The sequence below is a fragment of the Rhinopithecus bieti genome, unplaced genomic scaffold (genome assembly GCF_001698545.2).
Source record: "Rhinopithecus bieti isolate Rb0 unplaced genomic scaffold, ASM169854v2 scaffold_425, whole genome shotgun sequence".
Classification (NCBI taxonomy): Eukaryota; Metazoa; Chordata; class Mammalia; order Primates; family Cercopithecidae; genus Rhinopithecus; species Rhinopithecus bieti.
This window is the reverse complement of record NW_016803361.1, coordinates 2,405,554-2,422,698: the sequence shown is the minus strand read 5'-3', so window position 1 is coordinate 2,422,698 and position 17,145 is coordinate 2,405,554. Positions and strand designations below refer to the sequence as shown.

Sequence of the window (17,145 nt, the reverse complement as noted above, 5' to 3'; positions counted from 1 at the left end):
CAACGTCTGAGAACTGCGGTTCAGAGAAGGGAGTGTCTTGCCCAAAGCCACTCAAGTGGCAAGGCTGATTTTCAGCTCGAGGTGTCTGACTCCCCAAAATCTTCCTTCTTAGTGATTGTGCCCTACTGCTTCACTAAGAAAAGTCTCTCTCCCACCTCCCGCTTGGTATCTCAACGTTAATATCTTCTTTCCTCTCCTCTTCCCTTCCCTCTTCCACCTCTCCACTCCCGCAAACACCCATTCTCCCTTGCCTGCCACCGGTCCTTTCCCTGGGCTCCGGGACACTCACACAGACACCTCAGGATGGACAGTAAGCTGCCTTTCTCTTCGTGAGTGCGGGTGTGCGCTGACAGCCCAATCCGAGAGGTGGCAGTCAGACACAGTGAAGCCTGCAGTGTGGTCTGACTTAATGAGCCCCCACAGAAGCAGGAATAGAGGGGTGTGTGTGTGTGTGTGTGTGTGTGTGTGTGTGTTGGGATGGAGAATGCTGCCAAGGGTTGGGCCGTTTCCAGTGCACCAGAAGATACAGCTAGAAGCTAGAAGCTGTCGACGTGGCTTTTCTCTCAAGGGACTCAAGGGATGAGCACACCCTCGGAAGTGGTTTTTCAACACATATTAAGCCAGCCCCAAATTCCCCCAGGACCATAGAGACGGGGGCTTGGCAGCAGTTGCTACATGTTGGCCAAGCTGTGATCTACCAGCCAATCTGGATCTTCCAGCTGGGGCCTCCTGCCCTTTTCTCTTGGGATCTCTGAGAGGCTTAGCCAGTGCTCAGTTTGTGAAATGTGCCTTTAAGTAATTTGTTCCTTCATTAATTCTTCCAACAAATATGGATGAGCGCTCGCTAGGTGCTGGGGATACCGTAGTGAGTGGAGCAGACGTCCTGATGGGTGAGAGACACAGAGCGAGTGATGATGATGAAGTGGTGTGAGTGTGATGCTAGGAGGAGCAGCCAGAACACAGCCTGATCTAGGGTCAGAGAAGCCTCCACATGGAAGAGGTATTTGATCTGAGACCCAAAGGACAAAGAGGAGTTAGCAAAATACAAGATGAGGGAGGCAGGGGCTTCAGGCTGACAGAACAGCAGGGGAAATGCTGGGGTTAGAGAACGTGTGATCTACCCAGGAATCTAGTGGTTCTGTTAGTTAGGAGGATAGGGTACAGAGAGGGGACAGGATGAGGGATGAGGCTGGAGCACCTGCTAGGAGACTGGTCATTCCCTAAGAGCAGCGCCAAGCCAGGGAGGTTTGGAATGGCGATAAGTGAGTGGCAGGAGCACAGCTGGGCTTTAAGATAAGGCTCCAGGATATATGTGGACAAAGACCTGCAGGGGAGAAAGTGTGGGAGAGGGGTTCCAATGAGGGGCACTACTGCAGCAGCATAAGGAAGAGAAGAGAGGCTGAGAGGTGGGGTGGCCTTGCAAGCCCTTTGGAGGCTGAGTTGGCGTTGCTGTGTGGACATAGATGGGGAAGGATGGTAGCGGTCAAGACTGACACCTGGTTTCTGTTGGAAACAGAACCTTCTATGGAAAGGTGTCATTCACTGGAATGGGAAAGATTGAAGCGGAAGCAGCTGGAGAATGGGGAAAAGGTGGTGGGTTTAAGATGCCTACCAAGAAAGCGTCCAAATGGAGATATCTGTGGGTAGTTAGACACAGGAGCTGGAGCTCAGGAGAATGCTGGAGCTGCAGGTTTGGGCATCGTTGCCTTCTTTTTGGTAATAAAGCTATGCACATAGACACACTTGCTGGGGAGTCAGTGTAGAGAAGGCAAAGGGCTCTTACAAGAACTTGAGCTCATTGAAGGCTACTGGGAAAGGGCTGGATGGTGGCAGGGAGGGGCTGAAGATCAAGATGGAAAGGAATAGTTGCACCTACAACTCTGGGGAGATGAGATCCCACCTCCAGGGTCTGAGTTGGATGGTCTGTCCTCAGGTATGTGCTGCTGCATCATGTGATGGGGGGCCTGGAGGGGATGCAGGGGGCCTGGGGCTATGTCCAAGGGGGCATGGGTGCCCTCTCTGATGCCATCGCAAGCTCAGCCACCACCCATGGAGCAAGCATCTTCACTGAAAAGGTGAACGGCCCCTCTACCCCACCCCAGTTATTGGCAAGGATCCCAGGACAGAACCAAGTCTCAGATTTGGAAGGTCCCTTGTTTTACTGATGAACAGAGGAGCTGTGAGGGGGTGGGTTGCAGAATCAAGAGACTACGATCAAGCAGCCTGTTAGTGGCTAACCACTGGTCACTGAACTGAGGCTGAGTGTTTCATGGAGAAGCCGAGGCTTCATGGAGAAGCTGCAGAACTTGATGGGGTGGGTTTGGGATGAAGAAGTTGCGAATGCCTAGGACCATCACAGACCATGGGAATTCCACAAGATCTAACCTGGGTTTCCCTTCCTGGGGGTTTCTGATGGGTGCTAGACAGTGGTGAAGGTGCAGGTCAACAGTGAAGGCTGTGTTCAAGGAGTTGTGCTGGAAGATGGCACAGAGGTGAGAAGCAAGGTGGTGCTGTCCAACACATCACCACAGATCACCTTCCTGAAGCTGACGCCACAGGTGAGACTGCGGGCAGGAGGGTGGATCTTAGATGTCTGCCAAAACAGGGGTTGGAATCTGTGGGGATTGAGGGAGCCAGGATTGCATCAGGGTGTGAGATGCAAAAGCCAAGTCTCTGCATTTGGGAAACAGGCAGGTAAGGGCAGGTAGCAAACAGGGAAGAAGCCTCACAGGTGAGGAGAAGGGGCCAGAGAGGTGAAGTGACCAAGATTCTGGCCACTGGCAGAGCCAGAGCTAGAACCCAGGTCTGACTTTCAATCTAGAGTTGTTTCCACAACTTTCCTACTTTCCTCATTTCTCCCCTCTCAACAGCTCTAATTCCATTGTATGTGTCAACTATCTGTTGTATTATCCATGATTATTAATTAATTAAAAGAGCCACAAAACTTCTGGGCATACAATAAGAAATACTGGCACCCAGAACTGGAGACTTCAGTTGATCTTGGTGGATTTCAGCTGCTCACAGCTGGCTTATGCATCTGCAGTCAGCTGCCGGTCAGCTTGCCGGCTCTGCTGATCTTGGCGGGACTCCTTCATGTTCTTGGAAGCTAGCCGGTGGTGGCTGGTCCAGGACAGTTTCTGCTGGGATGACTTGGGGGACTCGGCTCTGCCCCGTGTGTCTGTCCTCCCGCAGCACAGTAGTCCAGGCATGTTCTCAGGGTCTGGCAAGGGGCAAAAGCAGGCAAGCTCAAGCATGTATGCAAGCATCACGTGGTTTGATCTCTTTGCATCCTGTTTGCTAGCATTGGCCAAAGCAAGTCTCATGGCCAAGCCCAGAGTCAGAGTGTGAGGGCACTACAAGGTTACACAGAAACGGGTGTGCAAACAGGGAGGGGTGAGCTTTGGGGGACAGTTTTTGCAATTGACTTTCCCTGTGCCCAAAAGATATGATAACATGTATACGTGCATGAAGCTCCCAACCATTCTTGGGGGCAATTCTTAGGGGAAAAGCACTACTTTTTCTGAGTGAGTCCATTAATAAAATTCAGCAAACATCAGTAAAAAGAAACTTGTTAAGCCAATTCTGAGATCATCGAGGCTTCCAAGAGCTTACAGACCAGTAGTGAAAAGAGACCTGCAAACCACTGTCCCCTTTGCAAGCAGGGAGAGGTGTGGACTATTTCACAGTCAGAACTGCTGGCCAAGCACAGAGGAGGAAGTGGTTAGAGCTGAGTGGGAGGGGATCTAGAAAGGCTTCACAGGGGAGGTGGTTTTGGCTGAGCTTTGAAGGATGAAGAGGATTTCCAGAGGGAGCGACTGAGGGATCTTCCTGAGCAAAGAAAGAAGGCAGCTTCCGTGGGGCCTTGGACGTCTAGGGGCTTTCATGGAGGCTTCTCCTTCCAGGAATGGCTTCCTGAGAAGTTCCTGGAGAAAATCTCTCAGCTGGACACCCGGTCGCCTGTCACCAAGATCAATGGTAAGAGACACACTACATTGCAGCACTATCTTCTTTGACCCATCCGAGTGAGAAGCCTCCAGGCGGGGGGCAGCTGAACTCTGTCATCATCTCCATTCCCTGACCTCCAGCCCATGTCCCCCTGTAGCCTGGTCAGAAGGTGAAACACTTGCTCGTACTTTCCTACTCCCATCCACCACTGAGGGTAGCAGGGTGCTGGCTGTAGAGGGAGGACCTTGGGGGGCTAAGACCTGACCCTCCTCTTTGATCCCTCAGTGGCCGTAGACAGGCTGCCCAGCTTCCTGGCGGCCCCCAATGCTCCCAGGGGCCACCCACTGCCCCATCACCAGTGCTCCATCCACCTGAACTGTGAAGACACCCTCTTCCTTCATCAGGCCTTTGAAGACGCCATGGACGGCCTGCCTTCCCACAGGTAGGAGTCCTGGACAGAACATCCCCTGATGTTCTTCCACGTGGGCCTGGGAGGCGGGGCTGTCCATGCCACACACAGCAGGGATCAGGGCTGGCGTTCAACCTTCATAGTGAGTTAGGATCTGCCAAAATCCATACTTAACTTCTAAGGACAGGAAGCACATCCCAGGTGAAAAATCTGAGGACCAGGGCAGGTAAGGGTGAAGAGCAGCTCAGGTTAGCGGAAGGGGCAGAGAGGCAGAGCGCTGCCCGGGAAAGTGCTGGGGCTGGGGAAGAAGATGAGAAAATGTGTTCTGGGAGAGCAAAGGAGGTTCTCTCACTCAGAGCCTGTCAGGGGGCACGCACTCACTCAGTCCCCTGCTCCGTAGCCTTTCTTTTTCTGATAAGCTGCCTTCTTGCAAAACTTCTAAAAGCATTTCCCACCTCCCACTGCAGCTGTATTTCCATCCTTCCAGAAAAGGCAGGGGCACTATAGGAGCAAGAGCCTTTCCATCCTGTCCGCTGTCCAGCACACACTGTTGAAAACCTATTCAGTGCCGGGCTCTGTACTAGGTACGAGCTGGGAGAACTAGCAGGGCAGGGGCATGAAACCGACACGAAGCTTATGATAAGACAGGTACACAAATATTTACAGCATGTGGTAAAGAAGATGTGCTTCTGGAGAGAAGGGTATAGGGCAAAGTTCATTCATCCATTTATAAATATTCTGGGGTCTCTACTCTGTGCCAGGCTTGGTTCAGTGACTGGGCACAGATCAGCAAGCAAAGCCAACAAGGTCTCAGGTCGCTGACTTTCTATCCAGGAGTGAGAGGAAGACAATCAACAAGTAAGCACTGATGATGAGCACTGCGGAGAAAAATAGGCAGGGAAGGGGAGGAAAGGCTTCTCTGATAACGCGGCACTTGAGCAGAGACCGGAAGGAAGTGAGGATACAGATCTTGTGGGTACCTGGGAAAGAACATCCAGACAGAGGGAAGGTCAGGTGCAAAGGCCCTGGGGCAGGAGCGTATTGCTGTGTAGGAGGCACAGGGACGAGGCCAGAGTGACTGGAGAGACAGCACCTGGGAGTGAAGGGTATCTGATTGTGCTGGATCTTGTCAACTGCCCTGGCTCTTACTCCAGGAAAGTTTGTGCAGAATCTGCCTTATACTTTAGAAAGACCAGCCTGGACACGGTGTGGAGAAAATGTTAAGGCATCTGTTGCAATGGGTTACTGTTGCAGAATCCAAGTTAGAGTGGACAGTGGCTTGGACAAGGGTGGGGGCAGTGGAAGTAATGAGAAGGGACTGAAGACTGGGTGTATTTTGAAGGTGAAGCCAACAGGACTTGCTGTTGGACAGGGAGTGGGAAGTAGGTAATAAAAAGGAGCGACTGTGAAATGGTGCCTCCATTTACTGAAGAGAGGAAGAGGCGGCGGGGGTGGAGCAGATTTTAGAGGCTAATCAGGCATTGGGGTTTGAACGGGGGACGTTTGAGATCCCTGGTGGACATCCAAGTTCAGCAAAAATATTGCGGCTGAGGGACGCAGGGAGAAGAGGCGTTTCCCGTGGCCTTGAAGGAGACTCATATTTGGAGATCAGAGGGAGAATGTGCTCCAGGTAGAAAAGGTGTGGCAGGCAAAGGTGGTGGGGTGGGAAGCAGGTCACAGCTCTGCTGGAGCTTGAGGCAGCCCTAGCAACTCTGTCTTCCATTGGTCTGCTCTGGAAAAGGCAGTCAGGCCGCTAAAGCCTGGCTGAAATCTGGCTGCCTGGGCGCCTGCTGTCTTAGGCCTGGCCTCTTTCCACACTCCCACTGTCTGTGTGGACCTTGGAGACATTTGCGTTTGGGAGCTGTGGTTAGAGCACAGCGTGTGATGAAGGCGGGCAAGGACAGGCCATGCATTCGGAGGTCTGGGCAAGGCCAGCTCCTCACAGGTGCTCTGGATCACGCTGGCGGCTTCTAAGCCAGTGCAAGTGGACAACCACTGTGGCTGTACAGCGACAGTCGCCCAGGATTGGTGTCATCTCAGGTTCTCCACTGTGCCCCAAGTCATCTCAGAGGCCCTTCCCTCCACACTGCTGCTCTTTAGACCTGCCGTCTCTCCTCCCTGCCCGCACAGGCCTATGATTGAGCTCTGCATCCCTTCTGCGCTGGACCCCACCCTGGCTCCCTCCGGCTGCCACGTAGTCTCTCTCTTCACTCAGTACACGCCCTACACACTGGCTGGAGGCAAGGCCTGGGACGAGCGGGAGAGAGACGCTTATGCAGACAGAGGTAAAGACAGCTGCATCTTCTGCCTCCAGAGCCGGCCGGGCTTGCGACCCGACTGGGCCTGCTCCTCCTCACTGCCCCATTCAGGATTGACAGCTGCAGATGACGTCCCAAAGGGAGGAAATAGTCGAGGGAACCTCAAGTCAGCATAGTGAATGACTGCTGGGGTCAGGAACTGGGCTAAGAAAGCCAAGAAAACACAGTTCCTGCCCCCCAGTTGCTCGCAGCCTAGCAAGGGATGGAGGAGACAAATTAAGAAACCTGTCATTACAGCACAACTGACTGCATGAACCAAAGGAGAAACATGAGCCAGAGGGACAAGGAAGGCTTTCAAAGGAAGGGACGGTCAAGCTGGGTTTCCAAGGATGACTAGGAGCTGGCCAGGCAGCAAAGGGCATTCCAAGCAAGAGAAACGCTTGAGCAGGCCGGGCATGGGGGCTCATGCCTGTAATTCCAGCACTTCAGGACGCCGAGGCAGGTGGATCACCTGAGGTCAAGAGTTCAAGACAGGCCTGACCAACATGGTGAAACCCCGTTACTACTGAAAACACAAAAAAAACTAGCAGGGGGTGGTGGCACATGCCTGTAATCTCAGATACTCCGGAGGCTGAGGCAGGAACCCGGGAGGCGGAGGTTGCAGTGAGCCGGGATCGTAGCACTGCACTCCAGCCTGGGTGACAGAGCGAGACTCCGTCTCAGAAAGAAAGAAAGAGAGAGAGAGAGAGAGAGAGGGAGGGAGGGAGGGAGGGAGGGAGAGAGAGAGAGAAAGAGAGAAAGAAAGAAAGAAAGGGCGAGCTTGTGGAAAGTGATGAGGTGAAAAAAGCTGCATATGCAAGAGGAGACAAGCAGCTTTGTGTTTAGGGTTGGGGTAGGGAAGTGGGGAAAATTGGGGACTGGACTGGCCTGCCCATGCATCTTTGGGATGAGTTATTCATTTGCTTGTGGGCTGATTTTTGTTTTTCACCTGTTGAGGTATAATTTGCATATGATAAAATAAACCCATGTCTGTGTGTAATTTAATGACTGTTAGTAAATTTGCCAAGTTGTATCCCCTTAGTGTCTCCTCTTCTTCCTAACACCATCTCATTTCTCTGTTTTTGGCACCCCAGTGTTTGATTGCATCGAGGTCTATGCCCCTGGCTTCAAGGACTCTGTGGTTGGCAGAGACATCCTCACACCACCAGATTTGGAGAGAATCTTTGGGCTTCCTGGAGGGGTGCGTATAAGCCTAGGGGGTCTCTCACCACAGCATTCCCTCTGTGCCCTCACTTCCTGGCTGTGACCTCTCTGCTTTATCTTGTCCCTCCATACTCAGCTTTCATCAGGAAGGGAGGACAGTGGCAGGGACCCTGGCTGAAAGAGGGCAGAGAAGTGGTCAAATCGAGGGAATGGGGGATCCCTAGTGAGGACTCAGAAACACAGGCAGGACAGCCCCACTGAGAAGGTCACCAGGATTGTGGCCCTCTGCCTTGACAACCATGCTGGCTCTGCCATCTGACTTTCTTCAGAGAGAGTACCCCCTTCTCAAGGCAGCAGCATGTCCTCAGACTTCAGTTTATCAAAAACTAGAGATTGGAGACAGGGAGACCAGTTAGGAGGCCAGGCTCAGTTGCCTCATTGCAGCTACTGAGCACTTGCAAGGCCAGAGACCAGCCTAGGGAACATAGTGAGACCCCATCTCTACAAAAACAAAAAACCAAAAACATCGCCAGGGGTGGTGGTGTGTACCTGTGGTCCCAGCTACCCAGGAAGCTGAAGCAGGAGGATCGCTTGAGCCTGGGAGTTCGAGACTGCAGTGAGCTGTGATGCGCCATTGCACTTCAGCCTGGGCAACAGAATGAGACCCTATCTCTAAAAAGAAAATTTAAAAAAGAAAAGCAAAAGAAAAATCTGAGGCCAAAGTGAGATGTACTGCAAGTGTAGAATGTACACAGTATAGAAAAAAATATAAAATATCTCAGCAATAATTTATATATTAATTACATGTTGAAATTGTAATATTTTGGATATATTGAGCTAAATATGTTATTGACATTAAATTCATCAACTTGCCCTTCCTACCTTCCTTCCTTCCTTCCTCCCTTCTTTCCTTTCTCTCTCCCTCTCTCCCTTCCTCCTACCATCCTTCCCTCCTTCCCTCCCTCCCTTCTCTTCCTTCTAGAGATAGGGTCTTGTTCTATCACCCAGGCTGGAGTGCAGTAGTGCAATCATAGCTCACTGCAGCCTCGACCTCTGGAGCTCAAGCCATCCATCCTCCCACCTCAGCCTCCTGAGTAGCTGGGACCAAAGTAGCTGAGCCCCTCTGGGGCTCAAGTGATCCTCCCACCTTGGCCTCCCAAAGTGCTGGGATTACAGGCCACAGCAGGCTCTGCTTTTACTTTTTAAATGTGGCTACTAATAAATCAAAAAGTACATATGTAACTCCCATTACATGTTCACTGAACAGCACTGGTCCGGGTAGAGGAAAGAAGGCCAGGCAGCAGGAAGGAAGGGAATGGCTGGGTACAGCAGGCATGGGGCAGGCAGACTTGAGAAGCCTTGGTGACAGTGTGCACATGGGGGTCAGGATGGAGGTGATGTGAAGCGTAGGTGCAGAGGCCAGGGGGAGGAAGGTGCTGTCATTCACTGACGCAGGAGGATGGCGAGGAGCAGACTGGAGGGAAGAGGATGGCCTCAGTTTGGGGCAAGGTGAGGAGGGCAGTGGGGGGACACTCCTGTGGTGATGCCCGGCAGACGTGGGGCTTCTTGTCCAGACCTGCCCCCTGAGTCTGACCTTCGCTTGTCCTATGCTGCCTCCCTTCTCAGCCTGGGGCTGGTCTCACCCAAGCCAGGGGGGCAGAACTGTGCTCGGGCTCCGTTGCCCCTTGTCTGCCATTCACAGTGATCCTGCTGGAACTTGGACGCCGGGGTCCGGGCTCAGGTGGACGCCTAGGCCACAGGAGGAAGTTCTCGCAGAGACACATGCCAGCAGCCACAATAAGTCAGACGATTCTGTTTTTCTAGCAGAGCGAGAGGGATGCAGAGTAGATAGCAAAACCCTCTTTTCTTTCCTGTTCAGTTCCTGTTCCCCACCCTGCTTTCTTCCTCAAAAGGCCTCTAGAAAACTTCACTCCCAGCGCCAGGGCATGTGCCCGTTCCATCTCATCTCCTTCCCTTTCTGCATTTTAAGAACCCAAGAAAATATCCCGGAAGGAGAAGAACTTTTGCTGGAGAACAGGGGAGGGGAAGAAACCCCGCCAGGACAGGAAAGGCTGTAATGCTCCTGTGCTAATGACTGTGGCCCTGCCCCTGCAGAACATATTCCACTGTGCCATGTCCCTGGACCAACTCTACTTTGCCCGCCCTGTGCCCCTGCATTCTGGCTACCGCTGCCCTCTCCAGGGCCTGTATCTCTGTGGAAGTGGGGCTCATCCTGGTGAGTGACCTGGAGTCCCACTACCCTGTGGGGACTGGGAGGGCTCACTGGAGGCCAGAGACTTGGAGAAGGAGGAAGAAGATAAACAATGAAGGCAGCAGAGAGGGAGGGGAGCAGGGAACTCCCACCATAAGAAGCTGCCTTGTGTTCAGAGCTCTCCATGCACAGGTGAGCACCCAGCCGCTGCCTCCACCAGGCTGACCACAGCCCACAGTTGAGCTCACACCTCCCCTTCAGGAGGCCTGGGGATGCGTCCTGGTGGAGGCATCTCACCACGTTCCAATGCAGGGTTGTGAGAGACCCATGTCCCTAAATTCCCCATCCGTATATATATTTAGACGGGGTTTCACTCATTGCCCAGGCTGGAGTGCAGTGGTATGATCACAGCTCACTGCAGTGTCAACCTTCTGGGCTCAAGTGATCCTCCTGCCTCGGCCTCTGGCGTAGCTGGGACTACAGGTGTGTGCCATCATGCCTGGCTAATTTTTTATTCTTTTGTAGAGATGGGTTTTGTCACGTTGCCCAGGCTGGTCTGGAACTTCCGAGCTGAAGTGATCCTCCCCACTCAGCTTCCCAAAGTGCTGGGATTAGAGGCCTCCATCCATATTTTAGACCAGAAAGGATGGATAAAGTTAACTTCTTCAACTTTACAATTCTTTCTTGTGCGCATTCCAAGCCTAAGGGAGCTGGCTGAGGCTGTCATTTGCTATGCGCACTTTCTCTGAGCTGTGTGGACTTGGTCCGCCTGGAAAGAGTCTGTGCTTCCACATCTCCCCCCTCCCCCCAGCCCCTTATTCTGAAATTTTAACTTTGCTTACTAAGCATCTGCCCATCCAGCAGGTCCACCCTCAGCCATTGAGACTGTGGGCTGTGGACCTGGCCCCTTCCCAGACCTTTGGTGCGGGAAGCCTGGAGGGAGCCAGGATCTATTGAATGTCTGTCCTAGGCGATTCCAGTGCCCACGCCCCTGCACCCCTCTAAGCAGCCCCACTGTGCTTTGTTGCTGGATCTCTGTAAGCCCCGTCCCCCTCCCCCCACCCTGGCGGGTTTTTGAGCGGAGCTTTGGTTCATAGGAGATTCCCTTCCAGGAGGAGGTGTGATGGGAGCTGCTGGGCGAAATGCAGCACATGCGGCCTTTAGGGACCTCAAGAGCAAGTGACCCTGAACCAGCCCTGACCCAGGAAGAAGACTTCACCCTGTAATTCCAAGCGCTCCATTGGGTCACCTTCCCGGGAAGCTCAGCTTCGGGTTAGTGCTTAAGGCCACCAAGTCCTCAATGCTCAAGCTATTATTTTAGAAAAAATGTACGAATTACATTTAGTGCAAGTTAACCTTACGCCCGTGCCTCCATACGTGGACTGATTCTGTGTTATTAAAACTAATATTTCATACAGATTACTTGCTCGTGTTTTTTCTCTGTGTTAGTTGGTGGGATAGACTTGTCTGGGGTACTGATAATTCTTACATCAGCTAAGAAGCAGTCCATTTAAAGGCCAGGCATGGTGACTCGTGCCTGTAATCCCAGCACTTCAGGAAGTTGAGGCAGGCAAATCACTTTGAGATCAGAAATTCAAGACCAGCCTGGCTAACATGGTGAAACCTCATCTCTACTAAAAATACAAAAATTAGCCAGGCGTGGTGGCAGGTACCTGTAATCCCGGCTACTTGGAAGGCTGAGGCAAGAGAATCACTTGAACCCAGGAGGTAGAGGTTGCAATGAGCCGAGATTGCGCCACTGCACTCCAGCCTGGGCGACAGAGACTCCATCTCAACACAAAACCAAAAACAAAACAAAACAAAAAAAACCCGGCCATCTAACCAGTGGAAGAGTCTGATCTAAGCATCCCCCTGTCCTTGGCTGGGACCCCCACCACCACCAACTGGAGGACTGCCCAGGTGGAGCCCAGTCAACTGCTGTCACATTCCTGGCAAATGATAAGAATGGACCCAATTTCCCCATGATCCATAGAGTCTCCCACAGGGGCCATGGGCCTGAACAGTGCTTGGCATCTCAAGCCACAGAATCTCCCAGTCCGGCAAAAAGCAGTCAAGGGTGACTGCAAGGTGGATTCCACTGAGGCTGTCTGGGAGCCCACTCTTCCTGATTCCAGAGCATTCAGACCTCTGCCTGCCATGAGCTAAGTCTGTTGTGCCACCAACACCTTTCAATATAAACCCCTATAATTCTAAAGCGAGTTTAATTGTCACTCTTGTCCAGGAAAATCCATCCAAAGTTCCCGTGGCAATGCAGCCCTCCCAGCCAGCTTCTCCAGTTCCGGCAGCCAAGGCCACAGTCCAAGCCGTCCCATCTGCAGATGAGGCAGGATCTTCCCTGGGAAAGCTTCTCTTCCTCCGTTTCCTAGGCAAATGTATACAGATTCGAATAGATCCACCTCATTACTTAATGTTGGTAAACTCAGATTTCTCAGTTGTAAAAGAGTTATTTTAAAGCTCACATCAGACAACAGGTCATGTTTCCCTCCAATATCTGGCACACGATAAGCATTCAGTACATGGTGGAGCTGCTGCTGCGGCTTTTGTTGGTGAAGATATTTTGTCATTTTGTATTCTGCAGAAGGTGGTCTTTTCTATATACTTTTAACCTGGCACCCAGAATTGAAACTAGCCCCTAGAAGCATTGTGCAGGACAGTGCAGAACAACGTTTGGGTCCCCAAGCTTTTTCCAAAGTAGCCAAGCCCCCTCCCTTATTCAGCATCAGTACCATCAACTTCTTGAGCTTGTTGAAAATTTGTTGGCCGGGTGCGGTGGCTCACACCTGTAATCCCAGCACTTTGGGAGGCCGAGGCGGGTGGTTCACGAGGTCAGGAGATCAAGACCATCCTGGCTAACACAGTGAAACCCCATCTCTACTAAAAATACAAAAAAATTAGCCGGATGTGGTGGCGGGCACCTGTAGTCCCAGCTACTCGGGAGACTGAGGCAGGAGAATGGCATGAACCCGGGAGGCGGAGCTTGCAGTGTGCCGAGATCACGCCACTGCACTCCAGCCTGGGCAACAAAGGGAGACTCTGTCTCAAAAAAAAGAAAAGAAAATTTGTTTTTGGTCAATATTGCTGGTTTTCTGGAAGGAAAGAAGGAAGGCAGGGAGAGAGGCAGGAAGAATGAGAAAAAATGAAAGAGAAAAAGGGAGGGAGGAAGAAAGAAAGGAAAATGAAAGAGAAGAAGGAAGAAAGAAAGTGAGGGAAGAAGGAAGGAGAAAGGGAGGGAGGGAGGGAGAAATGAATATAGAAAATCTTCAAAGGCCTGGGGAAGCTCACATCAGACTTAGTCTTTAAAAGAAATAACGATTTTTGGCCAGGTGCAGTGGCTCACATCTGTAATCCTAGCACTTTGGGAGGCTGAGGTGGGCGGATCACAAGGTCAGGGGCTCGAGACCATGCTGGGTTACATGGTAAAACCCTGTCTCTACTAAAAATACAAAAAAAAAAAAAAAAAAAAAATTAGCTGGATGTGGTGGCACACACCTATAATCTTAGCTGCTCTGGAGGCTGAGGCAGGAGAATTGCTTGAACCCAGGAGGCGGAGGTTGCAGTGAGCCGAGATCACACCACTGCACTCCAGCCTGGGTGACAGAAAGAGACTCTGTCTCAAAAAAAAAAAAACAAAACAAAACAAAACAACAAAAAAAAACTTTATTTTATTTTATTTTTGATAAACAAAAGCCACGAATGCCTAATGTAGGAAATGTTTAAAATATAATAAGAGAGAAACATAAAATGCACACATAATTTTTCCTGCAGAGATAATCGCAGTTCCAGTTTTACAGTATTTTCAGGTAGTCTTTCAGGTCATTGGCATTCCGTGTTCTATATGTGGGCTTTACATCTTTCCTTCATTTCACTTCATGTCATAAGCAGTTTTCGGTGCCATAAAAATTCTTTGAAAACATTATTTTTAATAGCTGCCTAATATTCTCTTGTAAGGATGTGTCATAATTTATTATGGGACATTGGGTTCAGCTTTGGCCTTGATTGCTAATTAGTACAAGCCAAAGGCCTGAAAGCTTCTTTTATCGCCGCTGTTCCTGTTTTAATGGTCCCCTATCATTTCTGGGATCACGAGGGTGCAGCTGTTCTCCAGGCAAATGTTCCCTCTAAAGGAGGAGGAACTTGGAGGAGGCCAGGGAGAGAGGGGAAAAAGCACTTTTAGCACCAAGAGGAAGAATTTCCCACTGTTTGGTGACTTCTCATTCTGTGTCTCATGTCTCTGAAAGATGGCATTTGGTCCAGACCGAGAGACAAGATAAGGCCTCAGCACCACAGGGTGCGCTGGTTCCTCGAAGCCCCCAGCACATGCCGTCCCGCTGAGCAAGGCGGGTTGGTCTTACCTAAAGTGTTGACTCTGCAAATCAGCCATGAACTGGGCAAATGTGTCCCTTGCTGGCCCTAGTACATAAAACCTGTAGAAGGATAAATAAGTCAGGGCCTCATTGTTACCTGATTTACAATTACCCGTTTTCCCAAAGCAGCAGGGAACACTTCCTTTGAGGCACAGTCCTGTAAACCCCTGAAGTGCACTGGAACCTCAGCTGGTTAAGTCGTTACCAGCGGGCCCTCCTGATCTCACAGCCCCTGGGTGATGGTGTCCAGAGATTCAGTGAGATGTGAGGTTTACAGCTCCGGGAGGAATTTGGCTTTCCTTGTGGGAGGAATGACGGATGTGGCTGACCAAGCCGGCTGTGGGCCTTGTGAGCGTGCATCTTTCTAACGTATGTTCGATTTGCAAGGCAGGTGACAGTCGCCAAGTTCTTCTGTGGGACCTTCGTAATACTCCTACCCTGACGTCTGGAATGAGGGGGAAAGAGACCTGCTGAGCACAGGATGTCATTCTGTGGGGGAGTGGAGACACATGACATGAGAAAAAGGAATGCAAAATGCAAAGCAAGGAGAAACGCAAATGGACAGCAAACCTGAAAAAATATTTAAGCTCACCAGGAATCCATTAAATGCAGTGAAAACCAAACGATCATGCTTTACCTATAAAATTGAGAAAAAATATTTGTATAGAAAATTACTGGTGTAGGCAAAAAAGACACTCTTCTCTGCTGTTGACAGCAGCATACATTTGGATTTGATAACGAGACTCAAAAGCCAACATCCGTGTGCTTTGTGGGTTATTCCGCATCTTATCACTGAGCCTAAGGAAAATATCAGAAATGTCCCTAAGGATTTAGGTAGAAGGATAGTCATGCAGTATTGTTTGCAATGGCAAAATACTGGAAACAGGCTAAATGTCCCAAAATAGAGAATTAGTTAAATTAATCATGGTAACTGCACGTGATAGAATATCAGACAATAACTTTAAAAGTTACATTTTTGAACCTACTTTTATCACATGGAAAAATATGCTAATAAAAAGTAAGATATAATGGGACCTGAGTTTTGTTGATAGGTGATAGATGGATAGATGGATCTCTCATATATATATATATGTAAATATACATTATATATACTAACTATATAAAACATACCCACACAGAGAAAAACAGAGACAGAGAGAAAGAGAGATGGAGAGACAGAAACAGAGAGACAAATGGGAAAGAACAAAGTATACCCCAAAGTACAGGCTACTAGCAGAAGGCTCAAGTCTTTCTGACCACTTGGCAGCAGCTTGGAAAATGTTCCTCACTACCTTCATAGAACTTACCTTAGCATAAGAACCAGCCCAAAGTAAATGGATGGGACTTTGAATTTTTGTTTAAAAATGATGGCCTGGACCTGGTCCAAATGGTGTGTGAATGGCTTATGCATTGATAGATATCGATTGGCCATAAGTCAGAGCACTTCAGACCTGGTCTGGGTCTAAGAGATCCTCAGTGGAGGCATGGGGTCTTCAGTCACCTAAAGTCCCTGCAACATCACAAAGGGAAAGAGTGGCATCTTCTCCGTGTTTCCACAGCCCAACAGAAATCCTGTGTTCTTGTAAGGAGGTGACCGAGGTGAACCTGAACCTGAACTTTCTCTGGTTTTATCTGGAACTAGTCAATGCTGTTATGTAGGTTGTCAGACCAGCGGCTTTGCAGCTGGCTAGATATGTCTTTGACAAATAACAGAATCACAAGAGGAATTAAATAAGACTAAGCAAAGGCCATTTGATTGGTATGCAGAAGTCTTCAAGGCAATGTGTCTCTTAAGAAAAAAAAAAAAAAGAAGGTTGTCAACAGTGAAAAGATAGGTGAAAAGATAGGTGAAACCTACACTTTCTGCACTGCACCTGTCAGCCTTCCCTTCTGTCTGATCTTTCAGGACCCATTGAGAAAGTGTAGGTCTGATCCAGAAGGCTGTTGTGTATAAAGGGGATGATGATGCCTCCCACAGAGGGATGTGAGGATTGTATATACATAAACACAGCTCACCAAAATATGCACACCGTGTGACCCAGCACACCCACTCCCAGGTATACTCAGCAGAAATGCTTACTGGTATTCACCAAAAGATACATACTAGGCTGCTCCTGGCAACACTACTTGTAATACCTCCAACCAGAAAGCTACCCCAATGCCCATTGACAAAGGAATGGATAAGTAAATTGTGGTACCTTCATATGATAGACTACTATTCAGCAATGAGAATGAATAATCTGTAGAACCACATGCAACAAAACTATGTTGAGTCAAAGAAACCAGACATGAAATAATACATGTTGTAGGATTCTGCTTATAAATTGTACAGAATCAGGCTAAATTAATAGTTCCTATACTGTTAAAAGTTCACCTTTAGCTGGGCACAGTGGCTCACACTTGTAATCCCAGCACTTTAGGAGGCTGAGGTGGGAGGATTGCTTAAGGCAAGGAGTTCAAGACCAGCCTGGGCAATGTAGCAAGACCTCATTTCAAAAATAAAACAAAAAAAATAGCCGGGCATCTAGTGCATGCATGTGGTCCTAGCTACTTGGGAGGTGGAGGAGGGAGGATCACTTGAGCCCAGGAGTTGGAGGCTACAGTGAGCTATGATCATACCACTGCATTCCAGCCTGGGCAACAGAATAAGACACTGAATTGAAAAAAAAAAAGTTCACCTTTGAGAGTGTTAGGGCCTAGAAGGAAGCCTGAGAAGGGCTTCAGGGTGCTAGC

At 49.9% G+C, this 17,145-nt stretch overlaps 1 protein-coding gene across 7 annotated transcripts in view; it reads left to right on the top strand.

The window, feature by feature from the left end:
* The window catches only part of PYROXD2 (pyridine nucleotide-disulphide oxidoreductase domain 2), a 32,773-nt gene extending 21,324 nt beyond the window's left edge, over positions 1 to 11,449 (top strand). For 3 of the 7 annotated variants that reach the window (XM_017880466.1, XM_017880505.1, XM_017880495.1), the window contains 8 exons: positions 1,934 to 2,075; positions 2,424 to 2,558; positions 3,903 to 3,975; positions 4,231 to 4,387; positions 6,485 to 6,639; positions 7,746 to 7,852; positions 9,931 to 10,051; positions 11,140 to 11,447. In XM_017880466.1, the coding sequence (XP_017735955.1) occupies positions 1,934 to 2,075; positions 2,424 to 2,558; positions 3,903 to 3,975; positions 4,231 to 4,387; positions 6,485 to 6,639; positions 7,746 to 7,852; positions 9,931 to 10,051; positions 11,140 to 11,210 (961 nt within the window). In that variant the 3' untranslated portion in view covers positions 11,211 to 11,447. Of the gene's footprint in view, positions 1 to 1,933; positions 2,076 to 2,423; positions 2,559 to 3,902; positions 3,976 to 4,230; positions 4,388 to 6,484; positions 6,640 to 7,745; positions 7,853 to 9,805; positions 10,052 to 11,139 lie in introns of all 7 variants that reach the window. The other 4 variants (XR_001887062.1, XM_017880475.1, XR_001887064.1 and 1 more) reach the window with 4 other exon arrangements.
* The last annotated feature ends 5,696 nt before the right edge of the window (positions 11,450 to 17,145 follow it).